The 22,893-nt window shown below is 49.2% G+C and overlaps 1 protein-coding gene across 2 annotated transcripts; it reads right to left on the minus strand.

Annotated features, from left to right (window-relative positions):
• Window positions 1-1,830: 1,830 nt before the first annotated feature.
• Window positions 1,831-22,398, minus strand: CHAF1B (chromatin assembly factor 1 subunit B). 2 transcript variants are annotated; one of them, XM_040483960.1, is made up of 14 exons: window positions 22,279-22,398; window positions 21,341-21,534; window positions 20,763-20,895; window positions 18,629-18,746; window positions 17,832-17,935; window positions 15,026-15,122; window positions 13,175-13,259; window positions 11,906-11,999; window positions 8,357-8,426; window positions 8,173-8,264; window positions 6,231-6,393; window positions 4,697-5,059; window positions 3,167-3,261; window positions 1,831-2,611 (listed from the first exon to the last, which is right to left on the minus strand). In XM_040483960.1, exons 2-14 carry the CDS (start codon window positions 21,464-21,466, stop codon window positions 2,520-2,522), a joined length of 1,632 nt encoding a protein of 543 aa, XP_040339894.1. In that variant the 5' UTR covers window positions 21,467-21,534; window positions 22,279-22,398; the 3' UTR covers window positions 1,831-2,519. The 2 variants fall into 2 exon arrangements, with proteins under 2 accessions (XP_040339894.1, XP_040339895.1); XM_040483961.1 differs by lacking the exon at window positions 4,697-5,059.
• Between the last annotated feature and the right edge of the window lie 495 nt (window positions 22,399-22,893).

Here is a 22,893-nt window from a genome sequence, read left to right on the forward strand (position 1 = left end):
GGGCACCCCGCCCGGAGGCCGCTGGCACAGTGGCTCGGGCCCGGTCACCCACGGTGGTGTGAGGAGGCACCAGGAATGGCCGGCAACACTGAGGAGCAAACACCCCACATGACGGCAGATCCCGGGTGGTGAGTCGGTTCTTACCGCCCACCCTTCAGGCCGGGCTCCTTTTGCAGCAGGCTTCCCTGGGGAACTAGCCGGATGGAAGCGGTTTTAGATCAGGATGCAGGGTTACGCGGCTTGGGCTTTGATGGCTGATTCTGTAACTTACATCCGGTGGCGGCTGACAACTGAGTCGTACCTCGAAACACTACCTCAGGCTAAAGGTGCTCCTGGTCTGCCCCCCACCACCTTGTTGCTGCACGAGACAGATGTGTAGACAAATACGGAGTCAGGCCAGGAGAGCAGGCTCCCTCACCGAGAACACAGGACCCATCATCGCACCTCCTTGTACAGGAATGGATGACCACGAAATATCCCTCACTCTAGCCTCAGGGGAAAAAAAACTTCAAGTTTATTTTGAGAGCGAGCGGCAGACAGGGAGAATCCCAAGCAGGCTCCACACTGTCCGCGCAGAGCCTGACCCCTAACCGCCTGAGCCGCCAGCTCCCCCACCTGCCCCAGGCGCCCCCAGCCTCAGGAAATCTAAAATGATCTTTTGGCTCTGAGGAGCCGACGGCATCTCACACGTTATCTTTTCAAACACACAGCAGAGCTACCGTATTAGGGGTGCCAGTGAGGACAGAGAGTAAGCAAGAAAAAGCTTTCCGTGGAAATGTATTTAAATAACCAGAAGAGATCATATGCGGGGAAAGCTTTCCTCTTAGGATTTCCTAGTCATGGCTGGCCGTCACAATTACTTGGAGCTCTGGGTGCCTGGGTGGCTCAGTGGGTTAAGTGTCCAACTTTGGCTCGGGTCATGATCTCATGGCTCACGAGTTCGAGCCCCGCGTCGGGCTCTGCGCTGACGGCTCAGAACCTGGAGCCTTCTTCGGATTCTGTGTCTCCTCTGCCTCTCCCCCGCTCACGCTCTGTCTCAAAAATAAACATTAAAAACAAAATTACTCAGCTTTTCAAGAACCGTGACCACGCCCCCAGCCCCATCAGGCCACATGCTCTGGAGCAGGCACCCAAGTGACGGTATCCTGGTCACCTGTTTGGGTGATTTCAGTGTGCGGTGAAGGTTGAGAATCAGTGGTCAAAACAGATACCATTTGACATCTTAAAGTGTCTTCATACTGAGTGTGACCCACACCTGTGTCGTCATAGCTGTGCACACATTTACCCCCCTCCCCCCTTCAGTCCACGGTGAATCATCCCTCGGGTGCCACTTTCCCATCTAGACGGGAGGCAGACTCTTCTGGGTAACTAGGTTATGGATTAAGCAACAAATTGATCCTCTTTCCAATTCTTTCCTTTGTTGCTGCTGACCTGAGTTCAAAAGGGCACACTCCTCCACTCCTTGGCCACTTCCCGTCAGACTTGACTGGGGTTCCGTCTCTTCCAGACTGGGAAGAACGCCAGGGGTGGTGGGGGGGAAGGCCTCGCTTGCACAACTCATGGTGTCCGCTATGCCAAAGTGGCAGGTGTCACACATCCTGAAATTCAACGGTAGCACCTCCTCTGGGTGAGAAGCAGCAGCGGGCGCTTCCAGACGGGGGTTCCACCCCGTTGCCGCAGGACCAGCAGCCACCGCGAGCACGTTTCCCAGGGACTGCCTCCTGTGGCCAGCACCTTGTGCGCGCCCAGCCCCCAGCTCTGGTTCCCTCCCCGCAGGAGAGAACACACCCTCAACCCGGAGATGGGGAAAGCAAAGGCAGAGGCAAAAACTGCTCAGGAAAAGTTCTTTTATTCTGAAAAATCAATCTGAAAAGTTAACCTATTTGGATACCAAACTCTAAAGGGAAATCTCCACTCTCTCCCTGGGGAAAAAAAAAAAAAGGAAATAAATATGCCAACATAGCAACATGGTTCCTTCCAGCAGGAAGAGGGTGGCAGAGTCCCATCTCGGACCCGTTTTTCCTACTTTATTCTCGCTAGCTTTCCAGCACAAGCATTTTTATTACCTTTACAGTCAGAAAGGAAACTAACTCCTAAAAACCAACTATTCAGAAGGGAACATCAGCAGAATAAACCTTCTCAAATAACTTTCTCCTCTCTCATGCCAGCTTTGGGAAGGGTCTGCTCGCAAAGCATCTGCACTTTCCCTGTGTTTCAAGGACGGACTCCCTGTTCCACACTAGACAAGGCTGAACCGCTCCAGTTTCAGAAACTCAAAAGAAGATCCGGTCTATGAAAACGTTCACTGCTCCGAGGTAAGCATGTGTCTTGAATACAAGTGCAAACATAGTTCTGGAGAAAAACTGGTCCGTGTGTATCTTCTGTTACAGTAAACAATTCACGAGTATCCATCAGGCTCCGCCTATTGCCACTGGTCTCCGGTGTCCCCGGCCTAGCACCCCCTCTCTGTGCACGGGGGTCCCCAGACCTGGCAGCCTTCGAGCAGCAGACAGATCTCCTCAAGGCTCCAGACCTTGGGAACTTCCTTTGTGTTCACCAAGCCGAGGCCGCTTGGGCTCCGGAGGACTGTCCTGAGGGTCCCCGGGCGTCCCTAGAACATTAACAAGCGCAGGTTGGCAAGTAAGTGAACATTTGCTTAAAATTAAGAGCTGATATTCACAAAATAAATGTTGTGCCCAGACAAGATACCAAGGGTCCTATCTGAACATAAGGGAAAGGATCCGGTGGTTTTCAACTGGGGGCGATCTCACCTGGGCAATGTGTGGGGACACTGGAGAATGTCACAAGTTGGGGCAGGGGTGGGGGGGAGAAATGGGTATCGGCATTCAGAGGTGCTAAGCACCCCACACTTGCAGGACAGCCCCCACACACGGAATTATCTGACCCAGATTGTCAATAGTGCCCAGGTGGAGAACCCTGACCCTACAGCACCTCCGGAACCTGCCACCTACTCAGCTCCCTGAATGCCTGCGTGGAAAGGTACTCTCCCTGCCGAGAACAAACAGGCAGCCAGTGAATCTGAATGACGGTCTAATAAGATACATCCCTGCTTTCTCAGAACTGACTGAAAATCAGGTGGTTAATTTCCAAAAGAACAAAAGAGAAAGAATATCTTGAATTCTATTAAAATAACAGCATCACTTACCTGGTTCAGTTTCTTCTGTGGAAGGGGTGGAGATTATACTAATTGGTACAGAATTTGGTGGAGTCTCTGTCTTTAAGGGTAGTAAATTTATCCTCCTTAATTAAAAAAAAAAGTAGGAAAGAGGTACAAGGTTCATTAGTATCCTAAGAATCATTTATGATGATGCCAAATTTCAAAACTACCCAAAAGAAACATTAAAAATTTTCAGCTAATCATACCATGTAGACATTAAATGTCAATGTGCCCACTTAGTAACTAAGGACTATGTTCATGTACTAAGTTCAACCATTAGGCTTATGATAGTCAATCGCTAGTCACCTAAAAGTTTCAAAACCCGTGTTTTGTTGATCTGCAGTGGTATGCTGAACACATCACTGGACACCACATATATAAGGCTAGCTGACAATGGTTTCTACTACGGAAAGCTCTGAAACACAGTTCTTGTTTAAAATCCAATCTTATTTTTCAACAACTATTTTTTTTTAAGTTACAACAGAAGACGACTCCAAGAAATTAAGAGGGGAAAGGTTTCATAAGAGTATTTGAAAGAACACCTTCCCACTCCCTTCCTCCACCAAAAAACACAGAAAAACAAAAAAAACGTTGCTAGTCTGCAGAACTCAGACACCCGAGAAGAGCCGAACGCTACATGTAATCCAGATTACAGACTGGCGAGTGAAGTCCCGGGCAGGGCAGAGGAAGCGAGACACGTGGTGCTTGTCATCTGCTCCCTCCCCAGGACTCCCACAGAGTCAGACGGGGGACTTCCAGTCCTAGGAAGACCCCTGGACCCCAGCTGCCGTGCACAACAGAAGGGCTCTGTCTGCAGCACCGGCGGGGAACTAAGGCGGGCTCAGGAGCCAGAGTGACGTGAAAAGGGAGACACCTGCAGCATCACCCGGGGACACGATCAGACCAGACACTGCTTACCATGAGCCAGTCCACAGATGCAGTGAAAAGTGCCTAAAGGTGTTCCTTTCATTTTCCCGCCTGCTGCTCAGTGCCCATGACTGTTCTGGGCAGGAGAAAACAGGTGATGACTGGGGAGCCGCTTCCTGCCTTAAGGGGCTGATAACCTAACAGGGAAAACAGAAGCCTAACCAAACTCCTGCTACTGAATGTGATATGTTATGACAGAGGAAGGGCTGCAGGGACATCCAGGGAGACTCCAGTGTCACCAGGGACGCAGATGGCTGGGGCTCCCGGAGGAAGGTAAGGGCAGAGAGGCCCCTAGGGCAGAGTGTGCTCAGGGCCCTGGCCTCCAGGGGCAAACTAGAGATTACGGTACAAAGGGTGAGGCAGGGCCAGTGGGAACGGCCCCAGAGGGCAGGCTGTGGCCAACTGTCTATAGGCCGCGCACAGGGGTCTGGAGCCGGCCTGAGAGGCAGAAGTGGGGACGCAGCGGAGGTCACGGTTAGCAAGGTCTCCGGCAGCAGTGTGAAGTACTTATGGCATTTCCCCCATTAAAGGTTGGTGGCTTCCTGTTGGCAAACCGCAGTGACGATTTCTTCTTCCATCGGAGGTTCTTACCGGGGTGTTGTCTTGCTCCAGGCCTGCAGCGTGTTCAGAGTGACCCTCCGGGATGGGGGTGCTTTGGGATTCTGCGTGCTGGGCTGCAGGGCCTTCTTCTCCTCGGAAGGCGCTGCTGGGGCTGGAGACGGTCTTGCCTGAGGCGGGGGTGTGCAGGGGCTGCTGGGGGTCCCCTCTACTAGCCTGGGGCCTGGCGAAGACCCCTGGTGTGGCTGACTCTTCGTTTTCTTTGCTGTATCGGGAGTTCCCACGCTTAAAACCGGCTTCTCTTTCAAAGGTGTTCCAAGTTCATCCTTCTCGAATGTCACAAACGAACAGTAGCCATCCGTGGAAGAAATGGCCAGGAAGGCCCCATCGCTGGACCTTTGTTCCCCAAACAGGACAAAAGGTTAGAAACCGAACCCAAGTCTCTGGGCCCCTCGTCAGGCTCTCATGACTAGTGACACCATGGCAGTTCAAGCAAAATCATAGGCTTTGGGTGGTTGGTTTCCCAGGCACCACAGTATCTCAGGACTGTCATTGAATTCACCTGGATGAAAGTGTGAGGACCTTTCCTTTTTTTGGTTTTTCTCCCCCCAAGATAAAACGAAAAGGAGAAAAAAGGCTGTAAAGAGCAAGGAAGAGACGGTGGGGGAGCAGGCCCAGGCAGAGCTGGGCACAAATCAGGAACCCAGGGGCTCGGAAGACCCCACCGGCAGGAGGCGGAGCACAAGGTGACTCCCTGGGTGCAGTTCTGGGTGCCAGGAGTTCATGGGTGCGGGCTTCCTGCAAGCCCAGAGGGCCTGGCAAGCCCCCAACAAGCAGGGAGCCCAACGGGTACCCCCTCCCTCAGTCTGAGAATCAGAGGAACCCCTGGGGCAACTGAATGGCATCATTCAGATGTTTCTGTTACAATAGGAAGCAGTATTATTGCAAATTAGAAACGGCTTTCCTTTAAAAAGAATTGGTAAGAGGTGCCGGGGTGGCTCAGTCTGTCAAGCATCTGACTTCAGCTCAGGTCACGATCTTGAGGTTCATGAGTTTGAGCCCCGCTCACATCAGGGCTCCGCTGCAGCCTGCTTGGGATTCTCTGTCTCCCGCCCCCATTTGCATGGGCATGCATGCGTGCTCGCTCTCCCTCTCTGAAAATAAATAAACTTAGAAAAAAAGTTAAAAAAAAACATTTTTTTTAGGGTTTATTTTTGAGAAAGACTGAGAGCCAGCAGGGGAGCGTGCAGAGAGAGGGAGACACAGAATCTGAAGCAGGCTCCAGGCTCTGAGCCGTCAGCACAGAGCCCGATGTGGGGCTCGAACTCACGGACCACAAGATCATGACCTGAGCCAAAGTCAGATTCTTAACTAACTGAGCCACCCAGGCACCCCAGAAAAAAAATAGTTTTAAATAAACTTAAAAAAAAAAAAGTTAAAAAAAATAATTAAAAAAAAAGAAAAAGAATTGGTAAACACCGGCCAAAAAAGCCACCTGTAGCGCTGGAATGCTCCCTGCCCCAAGGCTCTACTCCAGGCCCACCCTCCCTCACCACCGGCCACTCACCAGGAGACATCACTCAGGGTGTGGTAATGTATGTTAGACACGTAGCCAAAAGGGAACGGCTGCTGGGTGTCATACAAGAGCACAGAGTCTTCAGAAGCCACAGCAAACACCAGGCGGTAGGGCAGGTGCACCAGCTCCGTGCCCGGCTCCTGTGACGCTCTGTCTGCTCGGGTGAAAACAGGGACAAAGGGCGGAAAACAGAAGTCAGAGGAAACAAATTCCCAAAAGCCCTCTCTCAGGAGACGGAAATGACATCATTTTACTGAAGGCTAGTTTGCTGTGTGCTTTACAAAAAAAAAAAATCAGTCCTTTAATTTATATGGGAATAAAGGACAACCACACGTGACCTGATGAGGACACCGTGTCCTGATCCAAGACTCAGGGGCACCCAAGGTCCAAAAAGGTGGGGGTACAAAACAAAAAAACCTGTGAATAGAACAAGTCCTTTCTGATAGGAAAAATAAGGGTAACCTAGAAACATTTTATTAAGGTGATTTCAAGCTTCCAGGTAATTACATTCATTCACATGAAAGGATTAAAAAGCTTAAAACAGCTGCTTCCAGCGTTGGAGGAAGAGGGACCTGACTTACCCTCCCACCTGAAGCAACTGAAATACCAGGCAAAATCTACAAAATAATGTTTTCCAAGACTTCTGACCATCAGGCACTGAAGACAGTGTTCTCTGAGGGATGGGAAGTCAAGGAGGAAATCCTACATCCAGCTTGCTGCCTGGAGCTGCCAGGCCCGGGAGAGGGAGAGGTAGAGGATGAAGCAGGGAGGCCCGGGCAGCCGGAGTTCACAGGCACAGACCTACAGGCCCTCTCAGGTCTCCAGCTGAGCCCTGATCAGCACTTGCAAGTGAGGAAACCACCCGAGGCCAGAGCAAGAACTACAGGAAAGAGAGAGTCATTCCCGAAGCTCACGCAAGGCCAGACAGAGCGTGTTCCTCCACCCAGAGTGGGAAACCTATTTCACGGGGCACCGATTACTCAGGCGGCTCTGCTTCTGCAGTGGGGAAATTAGCTCTGGACCACATGCTGCCGTGGTCCCACTGAACGAGGATAAGCGGCACGGTGTCTCCGAGTAACTTCACTGCCTCCCAGAACAAAGCTCAAGAATATTTATGAAAATATACCCAGCATCCACGGAGGTAAAATTCACAATGTCCGGCATCTAATGAAAAATTACTAGACATGCAAAGAAAATATGACCCACAATGAAGGAAAAAAAAAATCAAAACAAATCCTTTGTACACAAAGTCATTAAAAGTTATTACAAAAACTATCCTACATGTTCAAGAGGAGGAAGGATGGAGTGTGTTAAGTAGAGACATGGGACACAGAGTACAGAAAACGGAAGTACTGAGAAGGAAAAAAGCAAGCAGATCATCAGTAAACCCGGGACTAACCTCAAATGGCCTAACGCGCATGTAAGTGGAGCCCCTTGTGGGCAGGAAGGGGGGTGACAGAAAAGACATCTGACACTGTAACGGCTGAAATTCCCCAAAGGTGATGAAAACTATAAACCCATAGATCTAAGAGCTCAATGAACCCCAAGCACAAGAAACCTGAGAAAATTACACCAAGGCCCATCAGAATCCGACTAAAGCCCCTGATAATGAGAAAAACCTTGAGGGAAAAAAAAAACTAAAAAAAAATTTTACTACATAGGAAACGGATACTGAACGACCTTCAATCTGCTCTGGATTAAAAAAAATTACTCTCATTCCTTTAAAGGTGAAGCGAAGACAGCATATTCTAGACAGGATGAACACTGGACAATTTTGATAACCTCGGGCTTTGCTCCTGCTCTTCACGGTAACTCAACCGCACCAAACCCACAGAGCTGTGCCCCCCACGGGAGAAAGCCCACATCACAACCCCCGCAGCCTGGTGACCTGCCTCGGCGAAGACCTAACACAACCACCATGGCTCTAACGTACCTGTTTCCACCACCGGCCTCAACTCAAAGTAGACAGGACAGCAGCGAACTGCAAGCGTCGCTTTGCCAGGACAGGGAAGGTGAGCGATGGGCCTAAAAGATCGGTCATGACCTTCTTAGAAAAGGGCACCGTTACTCACCAAAAACAAAGGGTAAACATTTCAACGATTTCTTCCACTGCATACCTTTTAAGATTCTTCCTGGAGAAAACATAGGTGGTATTTGTTACATTTTCTCCAGACTCCACACATCCAGCTGGGGAAGCAGGAAGAGAGAGAGAGAGCTGAGGTTTTATTAGACGAAAGAAGACACACTCAAGAGCATCCAACCCTGGCCTGTAAAACATTTCTCCCCATAGCCATGTGCCCTGGACAGTGTTTTTGTGACTGAGGACAAATACACACGGTCCCAGGCTGGGCTCAGCTCTTATTCCAGCTCTACCCACCTGTCACATCCCCCTGAGCGGCCCACCTGCTCGGGGGGGGGCTTCAGGCCCGGGCAGGAAGAACCGGGCAGGCCTCCGTCTGGGAGGCCAGTCACTTCCTGCTGGAGAAGCGCTCTCACTGTATCACCCCACTGTGTCTGCTGGATTTGAGCTTGGCTGCCAGCCAGGGCCTGCCACTAGCCTTTCCCACCAGCCTGATGAGGCCAGGAGGCTGCTGGGAGACCCAGGCCTCCACTGCACCCCCAACCCATGAAGTAGCTGACCTTGCTCTGGGGGGAGCCCATGTTTGAGCTCTTCCACACACTCACCCTGGGATGACCTTACAACCAGGCCAGACCTGGCCACAGAATGACTGTCAACCATACAGCAGTATCTTTCCTGATACACACACACGTCATTTCACATGTGACCATTTCGTCTCCGCTGGGGGGTGGGGAAGGGTGGACAGAGACTCCGTCAAGTAGTCTCTTCGACTCAGCCCACCCTTCCAGCCCCACATCCGCCATCTGAACAAACCACTGTGTCCTCTTTCCTCTTTGCTCGCACAACCAACACCCAGTTACAACTCCATCGCGTATATATTCAGAGGGTGGGGCTTTTAGCCTAGTTCACAAAAACAGGATCTCGTTTATACCTTCGTTTCTGTTGCTCTGTTCGGTCAACCACCCGCGAAAGCTAACTTGGATGATGTATCTTCACTAGCTGCTCCATGTTCACTGGCATGAAAATGCTGTAATTCATCTACCCGTCTTGTTCATCGGTATTATTCTTCAGGACTAGAAGCCATACTTGCAATAAATATCGCGGAAGATATACCTTTATGTACTAGGTTTTCATTTCTTAAAGACGGAGTCGAAGACGGTGGGGGGTGGGGACAGATGGGCTGAAAGGTACATGTATTTAACGGTTTCCAGACTGTTTTCTAAACTGGCTGTAACAATTCATGTTCCTGCAGCAATACCCACATTCTGCATGCCCATCAGCCAGGGAGATTTGCACTTTTGTCTAGTCTGAAGAGAATAAAGAAATCCCTAATCGTAGGTCACTTTATTTTGTATTTCTCTATCACTGAGGGTCCAAACCTTTCCCTGTGGGTGCTGAACACGTGAATTTGCTCCTCTGCAAACTGCCTTCTTGTTTCTTTCACTCATCTTTTTTTTCTGGGTTTTTCTTTTTCTCTCATCGATTTGGAAGAGCCGCTGAACGTGACCCACGTAAGCTCTCTCTTTCCTGTCTCGTAAACGGTGTTTTCCAGTTCCATCACTTGCTGACTGATTTCGCTTACTGGGCCTCCACCATACAAAAGTTCACCGTCAAACGCAAACAGGCCCATCGTTCCAGAGCTTCCAGGATTCCTGTCTCCGTCTGTCTTCCCTGGCCCTAGGATGTCCTCCTACGTTTTCACCTTTTAGATTTAAGTATTGACTTCACCCGGAATTTATTTTCATACGTAAGTTAAAAGTCCAATAGAATTTTCTTCCAGACAGCTGGACACTCTAGCACCATTCACTCAATAATTCATTCTTCCCACTATATCAGATTTTCTTATCTCAGGATCTATTTCTGGATTTTCTGTTCTGGTTTACTAATCTGTTTATTCCTATACCAATAACCATATTGATTTGATAACAGTGGCACCGTAGTATCTGCTGACATTTAGGAAAGTGCCTGCTCAAGTATTCCTATTTTTCATACTTTTAAATCTATTCTTGGGGCGCCTGGGTGGTTCAGTTGGTTAAGCGTCTCTTAGTTTTGGCTCAGTTCACAATCTCTCAGTTTCTAAGTTCAAGCCTCTCATCAGGCTCCATGCTGACTGTGTGACGTCACCTGGGGACTCTCTCTCTCCCTCTCTCTCTGCCCCTCCCCTGCTCATGCTCTCTCTCAAAAATAATAAACTTAAAAAAAATTAAATCTATTCTTCAGCATTTATTCTCCTAACAGAGCTGGCATGCTGTCCAACTAAAAGTAAACCAAAAGCCTCTAATAGGATCCTAATTGGAAATCAATGCGTATGTTAATTTTTAGAACTTGAGATCTCTATTCGTTCAGAACTTGTTTTACAATCTTCAATAAGATCTTCTAGTCTTCATAAAGGCTTTGTGCCTTTATTAAATTTTTTTCCCATGTTTTGTGGGGTTTGCATTATGAATGGAATAATTTTTCTTTTTATATTTCTAAGTGCATATTCCAGTATAGAAGATTTTTAAGTATTTCATAGATAGTATCCAGCCACCTTATCAGATTTTTTTATTCTGATATTTTTAAATCTCTTGGATTTTCTAGAAACATAATCCTAACACCAAGGTTTCTTCTTTCCAATCTTTGTAATTTCATTCTCTCTTCTTCCTGCATGTATTAACACCACCAAGAATAATAATGACAAAAGCAGACATCCATCTGATACCTGATTCTAACACAATATTTTTAGAGTGGTCATTTAGTAAAGATTTGTCACTGAGTTTAGTAAGCAACTTTTAATATACTTAGCAACCACCTGTTGCTGATCCTGAGACACCCCCTCCCCAGGCCAATGTCACTCCCACATGATCCCCAATGTCCTAAGGCATCACAAGTATGCATGTACAATTCACACCCTCTCAGGCCTCCTCTGCCCAACCGGGCTGGAATACTTAGCGGCCAACCTGACCTGTGCCCTCCTGTTTGGGCCAGCCCTGCATTAGGTGATCGCCTTCATACAAAAGATGGGACCCGAGCCACGGAGAGCAGAAGACATTCTTCTAAGAACACCCTGGCAATCAGTGCCCCGGCTGACGCTGCTGGGCTTAACATCATGCCTTCCTATAGACAATGAACCTGTCTTGTTCTTGCTGATTCTGCGGTTTCCTCATACTCAAGTTATTCCAACCAAACTTGTCCCTGCCACAATAGACTGCTTCACTGAGAATAGAAACAATAAACCTCTTTTAGCTTTAGCACTATGACCTCTACATACATGCCTAGTGAAAAGACATTAACATTTTTTTAAGTTAAATCTAAGAGCAAAATGTCTGTCACACTAGCCTAGTGGCTCCCCAACTTCTCTGCACATCAGAACTACTTGGAAATTTTTTAAATTCCAAAACCTAGACCACACACACCCCGGACCAATCAGACCGTCTCTGGGAGTGGAACCCGGGGACCAGTGCTTCCTGAAGCTCCCCTGGAGGTTTCAATGTCTGAACAAGCTGGGGGGTCGCTATTTTAATCAGGATTCACTGAGCTGACAAGCGGCAACTGGAATCACCCACCGCGGCCATCACGCCTCAAATCGGAAGCTTGTCAAACCCACCTGGTGTGAGGAGCAAAGACCCATCAGGGGTAAAACTGAGTCTACGGAAGAATGACTTCATGCTGTCGTCGTGAAACATCCGGTAACTTCTGACCTGTGGCACACAAGTTTAAACATTAATCCAAATCTTTTTTTTTTTAATCCAAATCTTTACATTCACAATAACGGTTTACCAGTTCCTTTTTTTTTTCTGTCTTTATATAGTGTCATTTATTACACTCGCGTAACAGGGGAAATATGTTACAAATCAAATCACTCCAGACTGCAAGAGTGATCGCTCACAAAGATTAACTGCCCACCTGCGTTACAGAAAATCGTATGTGCATACAGGTCTATGTGCATGTGTGTGGTTCTACAGTTCTCTTTTTAAAAAGCCTCCGTGAGAACACCGTGCACTGTCAAGAGCGGTGTGTCTGGACAATGAGACCGGGGAGAAAAGCAGGATGATGTGTGCGTCCACTTAGAATTTCCAACTTAATGAACACCTCTTATAAACTAGTCCGCTCTTAAACTGGTAATCCCATCTTTTCAAGCCTTTCTCGAACACCTGCGTGGAACGGTTTTTGCTCCCACTCACTGCCACTGGATAAACATGAAGCATTTAAGTCTCAAGGACCCAAAGACCCAGCGTTACCCTCCTTACTGTACATGAGCTCCCCATTTTGTCAGCTTGTGGCCGGCTTGGCCCCGCCAGCTGCTTGAGGCCCAGGTTTGCACCGCATCCCTTTTTGGTTCCAGTGACCAACCTGCTCCCTTTTGTCTAAGTGCCTGCCTCCATGGTCTTGATTCCTCTAGGACCGCTGGCTGGGTCCCCACAGTCCTGCAGGCAGCATTCGCTCTAAACCTGCCAAGACGGCCTACTGCCCGCTGCCACCTTCCTGCGGCATAGTGCCGGGTCCCCCTCGGTCAGACGCTCGTGACTCTCCCTACACCTCAGAATCCCAGAGGCCCTGCCTACCTCAAGCCAAGCGAATCACACACGCCTGGGGGATGGGGGGCAGGCACACATGTCTCTTAATGCTTCCAGGCGACTCCACAGTGAGCTGGGGTTGGACGCCTCTACCCACCATCGGCAGCTCTCCCCTGGCCCCCGGATGTCCCCATTTCCATGCAGACCAGCCCAACACACTAACTGAGCCTTGGCTGGACCTGAGGAAGCGCACGGTAGTTCAAGCGTCAGGTGCCTGAGACCAGGGACTTAGCTGTAGGACACGGAGGAGCTCGTGACTTCCTGAAGCACTGCTAACACAGAAAGTCAACACTTCATACCTCTCCTTCGGCCCCTATTCCAGACAGCATCTTTGAGACATTAAAAGCCACACGTTTCTTCTGGGTGCTGTACACCCTGAGGATCCTAAAGAAAGAAAAACATTCTGACTGATCTCTTCTAGTGAACAAAGTGTTCCACACAGAAACAATCTAGCATCAAAACTGCAGGCCGATTAGACCAGGTCAGCCTCCGAGACCATTTATGACTGTCCCACTTGACTCATTATGACAGAAGCAAACCACCCAGAGGAGGTCACCAATGAAGTGAGGAAACGGACCAGAACTTCACTTTTTATCGAGTGTTTCAACTTGTCAAGTAAGATGCTCATCAGGCCTCGCCTTTTCAGGCCTTGACACTTGGCCCAGGGACAGTTTGTAGGACTGCAGTGACATTTCTCTTGTATCGAACGGTCTCACCCTCAGGGATTTGCAAGTCAGGAAAACACCAACAGATAAATTTGCTTCTTGCTAATTCGTATTATTCCCACTAGCTAATCAAGTCATTTCACTCCCAACTGCCCGAATAAAACATACAGATCAGAAAATAAATGTACGTGGAATGTAACAGGAGATGCTTCGATTCAAAAACACTAACTCGTCCACACTGCTGGGCCGTCTGAAATCAAACATGTTATGATTAAAAGAAGTTGGAAAAATACTCAAAAGGATGACCTTGACTGATGAGTAGTACACCCACCACCTCAGATTCTTAGTTCTTTGTTCCAAGAATACGATTAAATGAATGATGCCAGTAAACACCACAACAAACCTTCTTTCGGGAAAGACGAAATATTCTATTTTTACATTAACTTAAATGGAGTCATTGAAATGACTGCAGTAGTAAACTATAATCAAAAAATGAAAGAAAGATGCCTGGCTGGCTCAGTTGGTGGGGCAGGAGACTCTTGATCTCAGGGTTGTGAGTTCAAGCCCTGCGGTGGGTGTAGAGATTACTTATAAATAAAATCTTTAAAAACAAACAAACAAACAAGAAACACCCAGGGACACCTGGATGGCTCAGTCAGTTAAGCGTCCCACTCTCGATTTCGGCTCAGGTCATGATCTCATGGTTGTGAGTTTGAGCCTCACGTTAGCACAGAACCTGCTTGAGATTCCCCCTCTCTTTCTCTCTCAAAATAAACAAACCTAAAAAAATAAATAAACAGGGGCGCCTGGGTGGCTCAGTCGGTTACGTGTCCAACTTTGGCTCAGGTCACGATGTCGCAGTTCATGGGTTTCAGCCCCGTGTCAGGCTCTGTGCTGACAGCTCAGAGCCTGGAGCCTGTTTCAGATTCTGTTTCTCTCGCTCTCTGACCCTCCCCGGCTCATGCTCTGCCTCTCAAAAATAAATGTTAAATTTTTTTCTTTTTTAAAGAAAGAAAGGAGGAGGGAAGGGAAGGGGAAGGGAAAATTCCAACCCAACCACTAGCAACCCCTTTTTACAGAAGTCGTATTTATAAAAGACTTTTTTTAAACGGTGCCTGTGAACGAGCCCCGCTTCTCTCTCTTTCTGCCTCTCACAAGATTCTCTCTCTCCCTCTTGCCTTGCCTCTTGCTCACTTACAATAAGCAAATGTTGTCCGTGAAATTCAAATGCCATTCAAAACTCCCTCTACATTCATTCACCCATTCAATAAAGATTTGCTAAGTACTACATATAAGGCACTTGCCCTAATTAGTTTCCACTTTCACGTTACGGTGGAAGAGTAACAGTAAAACCAAATGCTTGACATGAAACCAAGAACAAGAAGCAAAGCTAGACCGGGCTTCAGATCGGTAAATGGTGATGAAAATCCCTCTGCAGGAAATTTCAAGCCAGCAGAGAAGACAACTTGCCAAATCCTGACGTACCTGTCACAGCTCAGGGTGGCAACATACTGACCCAAGGGGTCCCAGGTTACTCCTTGGACGTAACTTTTATGTTCATTAAAGATAGAGATCTTCTGTCCTGCGAATAAAGCACATGACAGCTTTACTAAAGCCTACTGGAGCACAAGCAGAATAAAGTACAGTTTAAGTATTGTGCCCTTCATACCCTCCTGTCATTTAGCAGGCGCCGTGTCAGGCTCTTGGGGGAAAAAGGGGACTTTACATGGCCCACACTCCCCAGGAGCCTGCTGCTTTGGGGGGGGGGGGGGACACACCATCAAAAGGCAAGCCAGCTGAGCATGGTATAGACGGGGCAGCTAAGAGGCCACGGTGAGGGTCGGCAAGGCACGAGCTGAGGTCAGCTCTCCCTACAGGGCAGGGTGAGGGGGGCTATGAAGGAGGTTTTGTAAGCCAATCCTCAGCACACGGAACAACGGGTCACTGAGAAGTCTACAGGGTGAGGTCCAATGCCAAAACGGCAAGACGAGGACAGGAGGTATGTGACAGCGACCCTCATGTATCAGGAAAAGGTTCTGGGAATTCGAGGTGCGGCCAAGAGGAACACTCGGCTGGGAAGTGACCTGCATCGTGAAGACAAGACTGAGGGTCACAGAGGACATAGGAAGTACCACTAGTTAGGAGGGGACAGCAGGCCAGGCGGGAGGCAAGGGCCGGGCAAAGCCAGTAGTGATGGAAAAGGGACTGTGGAAAGAGAGAAAACCAGCAGCACACAAAGATTACCCAGATAAAATGCAGAGGCAGTTACGGAACCCTGGCCATTCTTAAAAACCAACCAAACAAGGGGCGCCTGGGTGGCGCAGTCGGTTAAGCGTCCGACTTCAGCCAGGTCACGATCTTGCGGTCCGTGAGTTCGAGCCCCGCGTCGGGCTCTGGGCTGATGGCTCAGAGCCTGGAGCCTGTTTCCGATTCTGTGTCTCCCTCTCTCTCTGCCTCTCCCCCGTTCATGCTCTGTCTCTCTCTGTCCCAAAAATAAATAAACGTTGGGAAAAAAAAAATTTTTTTTAAATAAAAAAAAACCAACCAAACAAAAACAACTCAAATGGCTCTTCTCTGCAGAGGGGTCTACACTCCTGTGACCCTGGGACCCGCCCTCCATGTGAAATGCAGCGAGGGTGCTTCAGGCTAACTTTCCTTCCCCCTCGCCTTCTTGCCAGTGTTTTTGGGGGTCTGTGAGAGTAAGGTGGCCTGCAGCCGAGTGACAGCATCTTCTCAAACGACCCTGAGTTTTACAACGGAGGCTTTTTTTTTAAATTTTTTTAATGTTTATTTATTTTTGAGAGAGAGAGCGAGCGAGAGAGAGCATGAGAGGCGGAGAGGCAGAGAGAGAAAGAGACACAGAATCCGAAGCAGGCTCCAAGCTCTGAGCTGTCAGCACAGAGCCCGATGTGGGGCTCAAACTCACAGAGTGCAAGATCATGACCCGAGCCAAAGTCAGAGGCCCAAATGACTGAGCCACCCAGGTGCCCCTCTTTTTAAAGTTTATTTATTTTGAGGGAGAGAGAGCATGAGCAGGGGAGGAGCAGGAAGAGAGGGAGAAAGTCCCAAGCAGGCTCTGCCCTGTGAACGCAGAGCCCAACATGGGACTCGATCTCATGAACCATGAGATCATGACCTGAGCTGAAATCAAGAGTTGGGGACACTTAACCGACTGAGCCACCCAAGTGCCCCACAAGAGGCTTTTTAACCCACAACTGCTATCATTAGGTCAGTGTGTGAGTAGGGTTTTCTGAAGAGGGACTTTCTGCGGGACCTGTCCTGCCTCACAAGCAGCTCCCCGCAGGGCCTCTGCACTGGCTGCTCCCACAGGCTGGAGCCTCTTCCCTCCCGCATTCAAGTCTTGGAGCAACCTTCTCCGATCAGCCTTTCACTCTGCGGCCCCTTCCCAGCGCCATCATTACTAACACCCCGTTAGATGGCAGCCACGATCATGGAGGATATCAAGACCCGGCAACGTTCAAGGTCATTACAACTGGCTTCAGGGGGCTGCTGGGTGGACTGTCCACGCACACGGTGAAATTATCCAGGGCAATGGCCAGATGTGGGGAAGAGAAGAAGACAGGGACGCCAGCCCTCGATTCTGCCCAAGTCAGGGACTGGGTAGAACATGACAGAGGTGAGGTGAGACAGAGGGGGTCTGACTGGATGGCAGGTGGCAGGGACCTAAAGCGGACAGAGACTGTCACTGAGTGGATAAACCGGATGGGCAGGCAGCGTGGTGGAATGCCCACTCCGCCCTGACTCCCCCACCAGGGCCCTCAGGCTGGGGGAGAATCCGCAGCCTGCAAAAAGGGCAGGCAAAGCATTTCACGGCAATTTTTATAACTTCTCACGTGTCTCCTGTCTCTGCAAACAGAAAACAGGTCCTGTAAAAGCAGTGAGGTGTCCTCGGCTGTCCTCTGTCTCCTCAAACGGATGCCAGCTCCTACCTCTCCCAACACTGACCATTCAATGCCCCATCATGACGACGTGCTAAACTTCCTGAGATCCTAAGTTCTGCAAAGGCAGGCATTAGCCCTGCCCCCAACATGTCTACACCCCCAAGCATGTGGGATGGACCTTGCTTTGGCACCAGTAACTCAGAAAACCTCATACACGTGACCACTCTGAGTTGGATCCATGATACAGGAGGCTAATCCCTACCCTACTGAGCCAAATACCTATTTTAGTTCACTAAAGAAACTCTTATGCCATGAAAGGTCAAGTAGGTTAGCTTTTTAGACCCTTAGAAAGTCCTTCCCCCTGACAAGAACAGAAACGTATTGGCTACCTTTACTGACATCCCATATGATGGCCGTGTTATCCACAGAGGCAGAAGCCATTAGATTCCCGTCAGTTGCCCAGCAAATATCGTACACATCTTCCAAGTGGCCTCTACAATCCAAAGAAGAAAAAGAAAAAAACATCAAAAACTTGTAAGCAAACTCAGAGACCATACACGAGAATAGGATTTTAGGGGGGGCTCCTGGGTGGCTCAACGGACTCTTGGTTTCAGCTCAGGTCATGGTCTCACGGTTTCATGGGTTTGAGCTCCATGTTGGGCTCTGCGCTGGCAGTGTGGAACCTCCTTGGGATTCTTTCTCTCTCTCTCTCTCTCTCTCTCTGCCCCTCCCCTGCTCGTACTCTGTCTCTCAAAGTTTAAAAAAATATTTTAAAAAATAGGATTTTAGAAATTTCCACTGGAACTCTATTAGCTGCAGCTATAATCTACCACCTTCAGAGGTACTTGTATCTTTGTAATTGATTCAATCTGACTAAAGAAAATTTTACAGCAGAAATAAAATCCATTTTAATCATGTTTCTAGCTTTTAAAATGATTCTCTTATCTCTGCCTTGTGTAAGTAAAAGGTTTAAGTAAGATATAAGTCAAAATGCAGGGCGCCTGGATTGGCTCAGTCAGTAAAGCATAGGACTCTTGATCTCAGGGCTGTGAGTTCAAGCCCCATGTTGGGCATAGAGCTTACTCAAAAGAACATTTTTTTTTTTTTTTTAATAAAAAAATGCATGTGAGTTTAATGCTCTCAGAGCAGTTAGATAAGGCACTCCCATGGTCCCTGTCCAAGTTACCTCAGGGTTTTTACGACAGTCCAATTCTCCTTGTTCAGCTGGGCCTCATCATCATCCTGAAAAGCAATCTGTTCTGGCTCCTTATTATCATTCACCTTCCACAACAGGATGACGGCATCTGTGGAGTGATTCAGTGAAAGATAAGCCACGCTTTTTGTATGCTCCTTCATTTCTGGGCTTTTAGGGCTTGAAGTCCTATTTATGTTGTTCAATAGACAGTACGGTCACAATGACGGACTTCTAAGAATTTCGACAGGAAAAACAGGTTTGTCTTCTGATCTAAAACTCCAGAATCTGGGGCGCCTGGGTGGCTCAGTGGGTTAATCGTCCGACTCTTGGTTTCAGCTCAGGTCGTGATCTCACGGTTCATGAGTTGGAGCCCCTCATTGGGCTCTGCACTGACAGTGCACAGCCAGCTTGGGATTCTCTCTCTCCCTTACTCTCTGCCCCTTCCCTGCTCGTGCACACTGTCCCTCTCTCTCAAATAAGATAAACCAAAAAAAAACCAACAAAAAACCAACCTCTAAAATCCTAAGGCATAACCTATGAATGGCTGAATAGGAAAAAACAAAGAGCCACAAAGAGCCACCAGCAAGGACTGGCAAATGGTTCCTGTGTAACCTTCAGCAGGACTTAGCATCTTGACTCCTCAGTCACTTGACCTGTAAAATGGGGGTAACCGCATACCTATCTCATAGGGCTGTCTCAAGGATTAAATGAGTTAATATGCATAAAGCACTTATAACACAATGCCTTGCACAAAGTAAGCCACGGACACATTAGCTACACATACGGATGCAGCAGGTATCTTGGCCTGACGTCATCAATTGTCTGAGTGCTATAAGCCCTTGTGCTCTGACCCCAAACTCACCACCTAAGCCTGAGCACCTCTTGGCCTCCCTCTGAATGCCAGTAGGACAATGAGCGCACCAGCTGTGTGGGCACACGTGTTCTCACTCCAAGTGCACCGGAATCCCAGGAGCTTGGTGGAAAGGAGATCACCCTTGACACTGACAAGTGGACGCTCTCCACCGTTAACAGGTTTCTGGGCCCCCAAAGCCAAAGGGCTTTGCCCAACAAGTGCTGCCCTGTACACCCTCTCAGAAGACAGCCTGTCAGCCTCCCCCAGGGACAGTCCCCACTTCCCACCTTTCCCTCTGTACACAAACACCCTGGACACCGTGGCACTGAACTTAACCAGGTGTCTTTCCTCCTCCTGCAAAGTCTGTGATTTCTGTCTTATTTTGTACTAACTTGTAGACTGTTCTGGTGTCAAAGCGTGGGAAAACAATTTACTTTTTAGTAAAACCATAAGGAAAAAGGAAGAACGAGTTAGTAAACTGCTTAGGAAAAAGTCCCAGTTTTATGGGTTTAACATTTAATATTGTGAAGATGGCAACGTATCCCAAATAAATCTACAAATTCAAGGCAATCTTTATGCCACGTAAACACAAGCAGAAAATAGGAGTCAATATATTCCCAGGAAACAAAGATAATTTAGAGGATCATTCAGACAATACTGCCCCAGCGAATCAATTAATTACAAAGAGATGTGGGAAAGGCTGTGATCACTTAGATACTAAACTAGCAATCAAAGCCAGGACAGGTGTGTTGGGACTCTGACAAAATGGTGGGCACCTTCCTACTTGTCTCCACCGGGCAGCGGATCCTGGCGAAAGTTGGGGAGGGGCCATTGTCAAACAGGTCTTTTCGGGTTAAACTTACTGTCTTCCATCCCCTCGTGCTCCCCAGAACGCTATTTTACTGAGCTATCTAAATGACACACTGAGGTCAAATGACCCCTAAAATGAAAAAGTGGTACAGAAGCACCTGCGTGGCTCAGGCGGTTAAGCGTCCAACTTTGGCTCAGGTCATGACCTCATCGTTTGTGAGTTTGAGCTGTGCGTCGGGTTGGGCTCTATGCTGACAGCTCAGAGCCTGGAGCCCACTTCAGATCCTGTGTCTCCCTCTCTCTCTGCCCCTCCTCCGCTTGCACTTTCTCTCTTTCAAAAATAAATGAACATTAAAAGAAAAATTTTTCTTTAATCACACCTAGCTCAAATCTCACTGTTTAACGTGAGACACATAGGTATCTGGTTTCTAAGGAATTTTGAAGGATAATACTAGTACTCACCATCTCCTCCTGATGCTAAAATTTCCCCATTCGGAGAAAAACGCACGACATTGACAGCTTTGGTATGGCGGGCAAGATTGGACAAAAATTCAACAATGGCCTTTCCATCGGGTCCTTTTTCCACCTTCCAGATCTGTTGATACCAAAACATTCATTCGGGGAAACATACAGTGAGCACTTACCAATCTGTGCTTACTAAAACAACACTGTGCTTAGTTTCAGTAAGAAAATAGTTTTTCTTTTGAAACATAAAATGGAACTTTGCTCTGAAACATAAACCAGCAACCCCATGGCTTGCTGCCCTCCCTCCTTCCTCTTTCTCCTGCAAACCGTTCCCCAACAGGAACTGGCTCAGGATTCTTAAAAATAATGAGCCTCCCGTTTACCAATCTGGGAAACATTACTCAAGGAACAAAGCTTTCTTTTGCTTTCATGGTTCACTCAAGGCCCTGAGAATTCATCCCTCTGGGCTAGATGACGGATTGGTTTGAGTTTGTTGACTTTTGTTTCAAAGAAAAGAATGGAGAATGCACCCTCAGTAGTGCTTCTCAGGGCCTTTCTCTCTCCGCCCCACTTACCCTAACTGCCGTGTCTACACCGGCCGACGCCAGTCTGTGGATCCTCCCGGCGGTGCCATGCTGGAAGTCCAGGCTATACACCGGCTCCTTGTTGTGCCAGGCTATTTCGCAGGTAATGACTTTCATCCTCCCGAGTCTTGATGGAGCAACACAAATCCGTCGGGCACCGTTCTTTACCCAAAGACAGAGGAAAGCTGAAAATCGTCGGTAATGAACTGAATATTACAGCAGGAAAGGTGTACTGAACACTTATTATGAGCCAGGAGCCCTGCTAACCATTAAAAATGCACGCTGTGGTGGGAAAGGATGTTAGCGTTGACCTCTAATGTAACACCTTGCAGGTTCACCTAAAATGCTTCGCTGAGCCGCGGCTGTTGGAAGTTTATTCTACTGCTAGGTCCGGAAAGAGCAAAATGGAACACCCAGGCAGAGGAAATCGAGGGGCCGACCCTACGGCGCGACCGCCCCCGCTTAGTGGGGGTTGGAGGGCGTTCGGGGAGAGTCAGGGGCCGGGTCGCGCGGCGGAAGGAGCTACCCAGGGCTAGCGGCCTCCCGGGAGAAGCTGCCGGGGCAAGTGGACAGCTTGGGGGGTCAGGGGGCTTCGAGAGACACCCACTTCCCAGGCGGCTGGGGCCGCCAGGAGGAGAGGGTCGCCCAGGGTAGAAAACCGAGGCGAGGGAACCAGAGGGGACATCCCCCCACCCCCCGCCCCGTTCCCAGGCCGCACGGGACCAAGCGCTCGGCCGGAAAGCCGAAAGCGGGCCTGGGGGGGAGGAGGCCGCACGGCGCCGCGGCGGGGAGCCGCAGAGCGCGCAAACGCACGCCGTCCGGAGCTGTGCCGGGACCCCGCGGCCCGCCCTCAGCGAGACCCTCCCGCTCTCGCTCGGCCCCGCGGGGAGACCGTGGGGACGCCGGAGCCGGCGCCAGGGAAGCAATACCTGCAGGGACGCGGTCAGTCGGCTGCACAGCCAGCTCCCGCCGCCGTTTACGCTTCTTCCCGCGCGCCACAGGCCCCGCCTCAGGGAGGGCGGGATTCTAGGTACGACCCGCCTCTTTGTAGGCGGGATTCTCGGGGAGCCCCGCCTTCGCGTGGGCGGGATTACGTGGCGCCCCGCCCTTGCTCGGGCTGCAGAGGGTGGTCCAGAGCTGCGGAGTCCTCGCATTCCCGTTGGGCCGCTGCTAATTCAGTTAATTACCTGTCCGACCGACGCATCGGTGGAAGAATAGGTGAGTTATCGACCCATTCATTCATTCATTTCTTCCCTTTTCGATTAACTCTTTTAACATTTACTGAGCATCTGCTAGACTCTGCACCCTGTGCCGGAGCTGGATAAGCAGTGGAGAGCGAAACTGACTCAGACTTACTCTCAGGGAGTTTACAGTCCGGTTAAAGGAAAAGAACGGCCCTGTACGACTGGTGGGCAGGCTATAACTCTGAGACCCGCCCAAGACCACCCCATCTGTCACTGGTATTCTTTCACGGCGAATATTTGAGAGCTGTAACCTGCATCAGGCCCTGTCTCCATCTCTGGAGTTTCAAGCAGACGGTCTTC

Source organism: Herpailurus yagouaroundi, unplaced genomic scaffold, assembly GCF_014898765.1.
Source record: "Herpailurus yagouaroundi ecotype Mexico unplaced genomic scaffold, PumYag 162, whole genome shotgun sequence".
Classification (NCBI taxonomy): domain Eukaryota; kingdom Metazoa; phylum Chordata; class Mammalia; order Carnivora; family Felidae; genus Herpailurus; species Herpailurus yagouaroundi.